We start from the raw sequence: 10,432 nt of genomic DNA on the forward strand, positions 1-10,432 counted from the left end.
GAGGCATTTGTCAGTAAATAGCCGGAGTTACTGGATTTCATTTTTTTCTGTCCAATATAGATCCAAAATCCGCATTAGGGACGGGCGCGCAAAACCCATAGATCTGCTGGCCAAGTACATCAGTGCTGAAGACGATGATCTGGCTGTGGAGATGCACGAGCCGTATACGTTCCTGACCGGACTCACAGTCTCTGATCTCGAGGACTTGCTGGAAGACATTCAGGTGAGTTGTCTTTCCCCTCGATACAGGGACGGCTCGGAGAATTTATATTTAGGCAGGAAAACCTATTAATTACTTGTTACGTTTACTTCTTAGATCTACATGGAGTTGGAGCAAGGGAAGAATGTGGACTTCTGGAGGGACATGACCACCATCACCGAGGATGAAATATCTAAACTGCGCAAACTAGAGTCATCCGGAAAGGGACCAGGTAAGGAAGATGTGTTGTCCGCTTATTGGAGTCGGAAAATGTGTATAGGGCCGGTTTCAGACGTTCGTGTTTAATCAAGTACCAGTCACACACATGGTTATGGTCATACGTGTGACAATTATGTGACATCCATGTTTGCATACGTGTGACAGGTACCGGAGAAAACACAAGTCTGTGAAATATAAAGATTTTCTATATCTACCTGCTGTCTTCGGCTCTGCTGCCTCCCGCTCCTGACCCCCGCTCATTACATTCATCAATTATTCACCGCACTCAGGACGTGGAAGCCGGAGCAGCGCGGGGACAGCGCTGGGTACAGCACCGCCGAGGATAGCACCGCGGGGACAGGTGAGTATTCTGCAAGCGCAGTAACATCCAGGAGGTCATCGGAGTTTCCAATGAACTCTGATGACATCCTGATGACCCCCCGCGACACTCGCGCTACAGCTTCACGGGTTCATCAGAGTTCACTGGGAACAGTGATGAGTCCTCGATGCTGTCCCTGCGATAATCCGGACACACACGCAGATTCACACACACGCAGATTCACACACACGCAGATTCACACACACGCAGATTCACACACACGCAGATTCACACACACGCAGATTCACACACGCACAGATTCACACACGCGCAGATTCACACACACGCAGATTCACACACACACACAGATTCACACACACACACAGATTCACACACACACACAGATTCACACACACACACAGATTCACACACAGATTCACACACACACATTCACACACACACACATTCACACACACACACATTCACACACACACATTCACACACACACATTCACACACACACATTCACACACACACATTCACACACACACATTCACACACACACATTCACACACACACATTCACACACACACATTCACACACACACATTCACACACATTCACACACACTCGCACACATTCACACACACACACACACATTCACACACACATTCACACACACACTCACACACACTTATTCACACACTTATTCACACACACATTCACACACACATTCACACACACATTCACACACACATTCACACACACACACACATTCACAATCACACACACATTCACACACACAGACACATTCACACACACAGACACATTCACACACACAGACACATTCACACACACAGACACATTCACACACACAGACACATTCACACACACAGACACATTCACACACACAGACACATTCACACACACAGACACATTCACACACACACATTCACACACACACATTCACACACACACATTCACACACACACATTCACACACACACACTCACATACACACTTTCACACACACACACACACACATTCACACACACATTCACACTCACATTCACACACAGACACATTCACACACACAGACACATTCACACACACAGACACATTCACACACACAGACACATTCACACACACAGACACATTCACACACACAGACACATTCACACACACAGACACATTCACACACACAGACACATTCACACACACACAGACACATTCACACACACACAGACACATTCACACACACAGACACATTCACACACACAGACACATTCACACACACAGACACATTCACACACACAGACACATTCACACACACAGACACACACACAGACACATTCACACACACAGACACATTCACACACACACACAGACACATTCACACACACGCACACAGACACATTCACACACACGCACACAGACACACACACACACTGTACACATATACACACATAGCAGACACACATGGATACACCGAGCGCATACACACACATAGTACACATGAATGTATACACTGAACACACACACACACACTCTGCTGTATATTCACCCAGCGATGCGGTCCCCAGCACTGATGTCTCCAGCGATGCTCCGGCTTCCAGCTCCTAGTGCAGTCAATATTCAGTGAGTATAATGAGCGGCGGTCAGGAGCGGGAGGCAGCAGCGCTGGATACAGGTGAATATAGAAAATATTTTTATTAAAAAGACCCGTGTTTTCTCCGGTATGTGTCACACTGATGTCACATGGATCACATCAGTGTGCGATCCGTGTGACACCCGTGCTGCCGGAGAAAAAAACGGACATGCCTGCGTGTGTGCATGTAGAGCCACAAGGGGTCACACGGTCCGTGTGAGTAACAGCAAATAATAACATGGGTACGTATGGCATCCGTGTTAAAAATGGATGTCACACGTACCTGAAACACGGACGTCTGAAACCGGCCTAATAATGATCTGGTCACAATCCTCACTGCCTTATACTTGTGCACACAGTGTATGGAATAGAAACAAAAAAAGAGTAAAGCCGGGTTGAATCTATAATAATGGTTTAATGAAGAAAAAAAATTCAAACTTCATTATTTTTTTTATTTTTATAAAATAAGGAGAGAGACGAGAAGGAGTAAACTCCTCGGTCAGCACTGATGTGCAGGCTGTGTTTAAAGGAAAGACCTACAGCCAACTCCAGGTGATATCGCAAGGGATCGAGAGCAAGATAAAAGCCGGTGGGCCCAATCTGGACATCGGATACTGGGAGAGCCTCCTCCAGCAGCTCCGAGCTTACATGGCGAGGGCAAGGTAAGGAAAGATTGTCTGCATATTGTCATAGAATCCTGCACATCTATATAGAAACAGCAGCTCGCCCTTTACCATCGGCCGTCCGCGTGCCCGGAGCAAGGCAGGAACTGTGCGACTCCATGTAGAATAACAGGAAAAGATGAAGAAAAAACTTCCACCTCTTGTTACAAATATATTCTTGTATTTTATTCCAATATGTAGAAAAGGGAAAAGTTTGCAAACAAAATATTAAAAAGGGACGCGTATCGGCTACAGAACAAAGCTTTTGAAAGTCTGGCTGTGTGCAGCTGAAACGCGTCACTTTTTAATCAGTTTTGTTTGTGAACTTTTCACTTTTCTACATGTTCGAATAAAATAGAAGAATATATTTAGAACGAGAGCTGGAAGTTTTTTTTTCTTCAACTTTTCGTGTAGAATCCTGAAACCTATTATGAGCAAAACTGAGCATCTCAACTTTAGTCCATCACAATCTACATAACCCCTTCCTGTAAATTAGGGGTGCACAACATTTTTTGGCCACATTGTCATACTTAACCAATCCGAAGGGCCGCAAAAATTTATTAAAGGAATACTTAAGCAGAACTACTAGCAGTACATTAATAAATCATCGGAAACAAGTTTTGCTTATTTGATAAGGATTTAGAGAGTTTCTTCTTAAAAAAAAAAAAAAAAGCGTGACACACGTTACCTTACACTGTGTTTTTAGAGCAGAACCTCAACCAAATCCTCATGATCTCAAAACTAATTTTTGAGGATTTTATCAGTTTTGACCTGAAGCACATTATAGATTGCTATATATTCAGAACCGCCGGCAGTACATGAATGCAGTGCCAGAACCAGTGTCAGTACAGGAATACATCACCAGAGCCACAGTCAGTACAGTTATACATCACCAGAACCACAGTCAGTACAGGACCACATAACCAGAACCACAGTTAGCACAAGAACACATCACCAGAACCACAGTCAATACAGGTATACATCACAAGCACCACAGTCAATACAGGAACACATCACCAGAACCACAGTTAGTAGAGATATATATCACCAGAACCACAGTCAGTACAATTATACATGACTAGAACCACAATCAGTACAGGTATACATCACTAGAACCACAATCAGTACAGGTATACATCACCAGAACCACAGTTAGTACAGGTATACATCACCAGAACCACAGTTAGTACAGGTATACATCACCAGAACCACAGTTAGTACAGGTATACATCACCAGAACCACAGTTAGTACAGGAACACATCACCAAGCATAGTACAGTGATCTATTGCAGTTACAGGTCGGCCCTATAGGCACTTATCTCATGAAACCTGCAGCTCTCAGTATGTTCTTAACAATGGTTAGGAGATACTGGTAGTTTTTGTTACCAGCCATCACCAGACAATACAGGAACCACTGTACCGATGAGATGCAGGCACTATGACACATAAACATTAATATTCAGGTACCTTATAGGTGGTTTCTATCTCTTATGTTTCTTTTGCCTATTACAGACACCATGATGAGATTTCACGCCCACAGCCCATCTCTCCAGACTTCCCTCTTCTCTGCGTTCAGCAGCACTGCCCGACAAGGAGTCCTTAAAAATTAAAGTATCATCCCACACTGTCCCTCTCTGTAATGTTCCCCCTCTACACGCTTTAATATCCCCCCCAGAAGTCATCTCTGTAGTATTCCCCCACACATACACACACTGTCCCTTTCCGAAATGTCACCCACACTGCCCCACTCCGTAACATCTCCCCCACACAACTCATTATTATAATAATCCCCGACTCATACCCTGCCCCTCTGCATAATGTCACCCAGACACACTGCCCTTCGGCATATACATCCCTATAAGCTGCCCGCATAAGTACACTAAGCCCCACTCCTCCTTCAATAGGATGTTTAATCTTCGGCTCCTCCATGGAGCGCTTACTGTTTCTGGCTGTGTCCTTGCTGCCTCTGTTCTGCGTTGCCGCTTGCAGCAGCAGTGTGATGAGGTCACAAATTGATGACCTCATCACGCTGCTGCACGTCGGGTCGGGGACTGATGACTGCTCCTGTCCTCTGCCCCAGACCCGACACAGACGTGTTCAATCGCACAACATTCTTCGACCGGCTGTATGTTGTGCACGCATGCTGTAAATGGACGTAACTCAATGTCCAGATTCCAGGTGATTTCTTGCTATCGGGCATACACTTGTGTCCATGCCATCTGGGTCAGGAGCCAGCTGTTCTACACATTTAGGTTCCTGCTGCGTGTGTGGAGACCAGCCAAAGCCCTGATTCCACCACTTACAACCCTCAGATGCTTAAAAATGTAATATTCCCGTGATGGTATCAATTCATAGAATAAAGATGGTCAATTATACCAAACAGTAAATTGTAATTTAAAAAAAATAAAAAAAAGTATATATAGAATTGTTTTTATATTCTTTATCCCTCACAAAGAGTTAATAAAATGTGATCAAATAGTAATATTATAAAATGCAACAGATTATAAAATGCACCAGAAACTTAGAGGAAGTAAATAGGGAAAAAAATTATTTTTTTAAAAAAGGGGGTCCATTTTATAATCCTAGAGTCTGTTTTATAATCTGGATATAGCTCACCAGGGGGAGGTAAGGTGGAGCAGGGTCACAAGAGGCAGGGTTGCAGCTAAAGGACTACAGCAGCCGCTGAAGGGGCCCGGGTCTGGGAGGAGTGGATGTCGTGGCTACGCGATGCATGCGCCATTGATCTCTGGATAGTGGATGCAGTGGGCTTAAGGAAAAAAGCGTAATCTGTTTCCTCCCTTCACCCCCCTGGCGAGCTAATATCCGGATTATAAGACGCACCCCCCCCATTCCTCCCCCTTCAATTTTTAGGGAAAAAGTATGTCTTTTAGAATCCGAAAAATACGGTACCAAAGTTCCACAATCCATGTTCCGGCATGACCTCCACCTGGACAGTGCGGCTCCTCCTGGCTCTGACCTTCATCTCTGGCTTGTATGGTTTCCATCCCTCTCCAGCGCTTCTCGTGCGCTCTCTCCATTTCTCTATGTTCCAGTCTTTTTTGTGATTACCATAGTGTGATACGTTTCATTTTTCCCGCAGGCTTCGGGAGCGTCACCAGGATGTTTTACGTCAAAAGCTGTTCAAGCTTAAGCAAGAGCAAGGGGTGGAGAGCGAGCCGCTGTTTCCTATTGTAAAACAGGAGCCGGATTCCCCTGAGGAAAGGTAAAGACAAAGTTTTCTTCCTATTTAGATAAAGGGGCTGTTCAGGTTGTAAAAGAATAAAAAAAATTGCCACAAACTGTGATATAAAGACTGATATTTAGAGTTGAGCGAGTACCTAACTATTCTTACGTGCTATACTCATAACGAGTACTGTCTAATTCTCGTGTATGCATTCCGAATAGCGTGTGCAATGCAAGTCAATGGGGAATACTCGCGATGTAACGGGTAACCCGAATGCCGTACTATGCTACTCGCATGAATAATAACAGAATTTGGGTTACTCGTTACATTATGAGTTTTTCCCCATTGACTTGCATTGCACACACTATTCGGAATGAATACTCGAGTATTAGGCAGTAATTGTTACGAATATAGAGAGTACAAATAGTTAGGTACTCGCTCAACTCTAGTGATATTAACTTGATAAATCCTTCATTGTCCTGCACTAATGACCTGGTGACTACACTCAGACGAGAGGTCCAGCACGTCACCACTGAAGCCAATAATTGGATGTGACGGTCACGTTCTTCTCATTAGGCTGGGGCCACTCTGGGATCTACTGCGATTCTCACATGACACTCGGCTCACGCTGGCAGCACAGCAGAGCCGAGTGTCATGCGAGTGTCCCTGCAACTGAGATCCGATCATGCGATTGGACTTCAGTTGCGGGGGGCGGGCCGATGCTGAGGGGCGGGATTTATATCCCTCTCTCCTCCGTTGCCGGCTATTGCCATTCTCTCCCTGCACTCGTGGTACACCAGTGTACTGCGAGTGCAATGCGATTTTTTTCTCGCCCCATAGACTTGAATGGGTGCGAGAGATACAATGATCACATTACACCCGCAGCATGCTGCGATTGTTTTCTCGGTCCAATTAGGGCTGAGAAAATAATCGCTCATGGGTGCTGACACACAGGCTAATATTGGTCCGAGTGGAATGCGATAAAACATCACATTCCGCTCGCTCCGATTTTCATGCCGTGTGTCTTAGGCCTTAGTACGACCTCCCTGTGGGATGAGCAGAACATCATAGAAATACCAGGAAGATAACAGTTTTTTGGGGGGGTTTTATCGCATATTCTGTCTTGTGGTCTTTTTTTTAGTTTTGGACAGTCCTTTTTATATTTTTTATAAAATATTTGATAATCTAGTGCTAAAAGCAGGTCCCTATCTAATAAGATTTTACTTGGGAACTTGTGTAGGATGACTTTTGGATTTTCTTGGGGCTATAACACTAGAAGTATGAAGGCTCCCGCATATGTGATGTTTTATTAGATGATATAAATGTGAATAAATTGTTTTTATTGGTTTTATCTATTATTTAATTCATCTTACATTACAATGTTATCGTTCAGCTTCACAATTTTTATTCCATTTATTCAATGAAATGTTTAGGCAAATTAGGGAGGACTTTGTGCAAGAACAACCGGGTCCATCCACTGCAGCTGCAGCATCCGAGGAACCTAAAGAGGCCACAGAGGAAGAAGGAAAAGAAGAAGCTGGAGAGTCTGTCCTGATGGAAGAAGACCTCATACAGCAGAGCCTGAACGACTATGACGCCGGCAGATACAGCCCCAAGCTGCTCACCAACCAGGAGCTGCCATTTGATGCCCATGTAGTTGACTTTGAGGAAGACCAACAGAGACTGGTGTTGTGCAGACAGCAAATGCAGGTGACAGGTAAGGCCGAAGTGGACATGAAAGACATCAGGAAGCTTTATGTAGTCTTAAATATTAAGGGACTTACTGGATATGCATCAGGTACCATCCTGATAACGCTCATCTCACAAATGTGGCCTACATGTCTGATGGGAATACTCCCTTCAGTTACTGTGGGTTGTAGAATGTCGTCCTTCTTTCTATATGAAGCACTAATACTTTCGGTGTGTACGTCGTATGTGTAGGATGGATGGATGTGTATTGCATGTCAATTAAATATGGAATATGTTTACTATTTCCAGGAGATGCCAGTGAGAGTCCGGAGGACATCTTTATTCGAAAGGCCAAAGAAGGCATGGATGGGGATGAAGCTCAGTTTAGCGTGGAAATCCCAGTCACAAGCAAAGCTTATCTGTGGGCAGACAAATACCGGCCACGAAAACCACGCTTTTTTAACCGTGTGCACACCGGCTTTGAATGGAACAAGTATAACCAGACTCACTATGATTTTGACAATCCTCCCCCAAAAATTGTGCAGGGCTATAAGTTTAATATTTTCTACCCTGACCTGATTGACAAACGATCTACGCCTGAATACTTCCTTGAGGCTTGCCAAGACAACAAAGACTTTGCAATTCTTCGGTTTCATGCAGGACCCCCATATGAGGATATTGCCTTCAAGATTGTGAACAGGGAGTGGGAATATTCTCACCGACATGGTTTTCGTTGCCAATTTTCCAATGGTATCTTCCAGTTGTGGTTCCACTTTAAGAGATATCGCTACCGAAGATGAAAGACGGCAAAATGGATCTTCCTGTTTGTACATATTGATTGTATAATAGATTTTATATAAAAATCAGCGCATCTGCTCTTGTTCCGGCAGCCAACTTTGCTTTTGTCTTATTTAGTCTTGCAAATAAAGAAACATCCAGAAATGTATTTGATCATGTTGGTCACTAGATGATCCTTGTGACGACTTAGTGTCTGGCCACTTGTTCTGGGGAAGGGCGGTGAATTATTCTTAATTAGGCCAGACGTATGGGTCCTATTCTTTGTTACACTAATAGGTTAAACATTTTTTTCCCAGACTGGTCGGAGCCCTATTGTCTGTAGATGTGTAGTTCCCTCATCCATTCTGACTATGTAGTTCAGAGAAAAATTATGCAGTCAGATTAAACTTGTGACCAATTAAAGAGAAGTCATCTCCAACCAATCTTGTAAGACACAATACCCTGAATTGAGAACTGAGAGCTATAAAAGATCCCTGCTTCTGTCACCAGAGAGAAGGATTCTACATCATCTCAGCCGAGGAGCTTCGGTTCCTACTGAGGAAACACCAAACTGCTTCACTGCCCAACTTTGAGCCCACAAATTCGCTTGGAGAACCCAGGTTGGGTCTACTCGGTTGCCAGTCTACAAATATTGCTGTGCTCTGTCATCTCCCTAAGCTTGCTGGTATCTGCTGTCAGTGGGTGCCTGCCAAACCCGGGATGTTGCTGGACTGGGATAGTTGGCCCTGGAAGTCACGAAGACTAAATCCAGGGTGAGAATCTCTTGCTTGTACCATTTTGTCTTTCTCTCTCTTTATTTTTTTATATAGCGCTAACATATTCCGCAGCGCTTTACATACATCAGGAACGCTGTCCCCATTGGGGCTCACAATCTAAATTCCCTATCTGTATGTTTTTTGGAGTGTGGAAGGAAACCGGAGTACCCGGAGGAAACCCACGCAAACACGGGAAGAACATACAAACTCCTTGCAGATGGTGTCCTTGGTGGGATTCAAACCTAGGACCCAAGCGCTGCAAGGCTGCAGTGCTAACCACTGAGCTACCGTGCCGCCGCCCTTGTGTTTTTGTTGAGAATTTACTATATGTTTATGCCTGTTGGTGAACCAATAAAGTCTTACAATGTGTGGGCCCATCACCCTGTGTTGTCTGAGTAGTGTTTTCGGAATATAGCAATTACCTTAATGAAATCCCCCTAAATGGAGAGCAGTAGATAGCAACTGGGGGCAACAAGCCAGAGAACAAAAACTCCTAAAACATAACTTTTAATAAGTATACACTAAAAGTGGACTGCCACTATAAAAGAATAAAAAAGTGTTCTTATGGGCTGCACGTAGGATGATAACAGCCTCAAAGATGAACACTAGGCACAAAATGCAGGAAGTATGAAACCAAGTCACACAGAATAACTGCATTAAGAAACACAGCAAAAACAATGGTTGCCACGTCGGACCTGCTACAACAGTAAATCCCATAGACCGACTGCAACCATGAATAAGAAAAAGGAAAACGGTCTTACCGTGCTTCCAAGGGCATGTCAAGATAGAGCTCAAACAGAGGTGACCCTACACAGGTCCTACATAAATACCATTTGTTGGCTCAAGTGGAAAAGCGGTGGTGTGTACCTCCCGACGCGTTTCATATAGTAATCATCAGGGGAGTCTTCATAGGGTACTTAACATCCTATCAGTAATCAAATCAGGACTGATAGATAACAGAC

The 10,432-nt window shown here is 44.2% G+C and overlaps 1 protein-coding gene across 1 annotated transcript in view; it reads left to right on the forward strand.

Moving 5' to 3' along the window:
• Positions 1-9,850, forward strand: part of CACTIN (cactin, spliceosome C complex subunit) — a 33,091-nt gene extending 23,241 nt beyond the window's left edge. Inside the window, exons 5-10 of the mRNA XM_075337499.1 lie at positions 61-223; positions 317-431; positions 2,852-3,044; positions 6,145-6,267; positions 7,662-7,945; positions 8,227-9,850. Coding sequence (XP_075193614.1) covers positions 61-223; positions 317-431; positions 2,852-3,044; positions 6,145-6,267; positions 7,662-7,945; positions 8,227-8,717 — 1,369 coding nt within the window. The 3' untranslated portion in view covers positions 8,718-9,850. The remainder of the gene's footprint in view (positions 1-60; positions 224-316; positions 432-2,851; positions 3,045-6,144; positions 6,268-7,661; positions 7,946-8,226) is intronic.
• Positions 9,851-10,432: the final 582 nt, after the last annotated feature.

The sequence above is a fragment of the Anomaloglossus baeobatrachus genome, chromosome 2, assembly GCF_048569485.1.
Source record: "Anomaloglossus baeobatrachus isolate aAnoBae1 chromosome 2, aAnoBae1.hap1, whole genome shotgun sequence".
NCBI lineage: Eukaryota > Metazoa > Chordata > Amphibia > Anura > Aromobatidae > Anomaloglossus > Anomaloglossus baeobatrachus.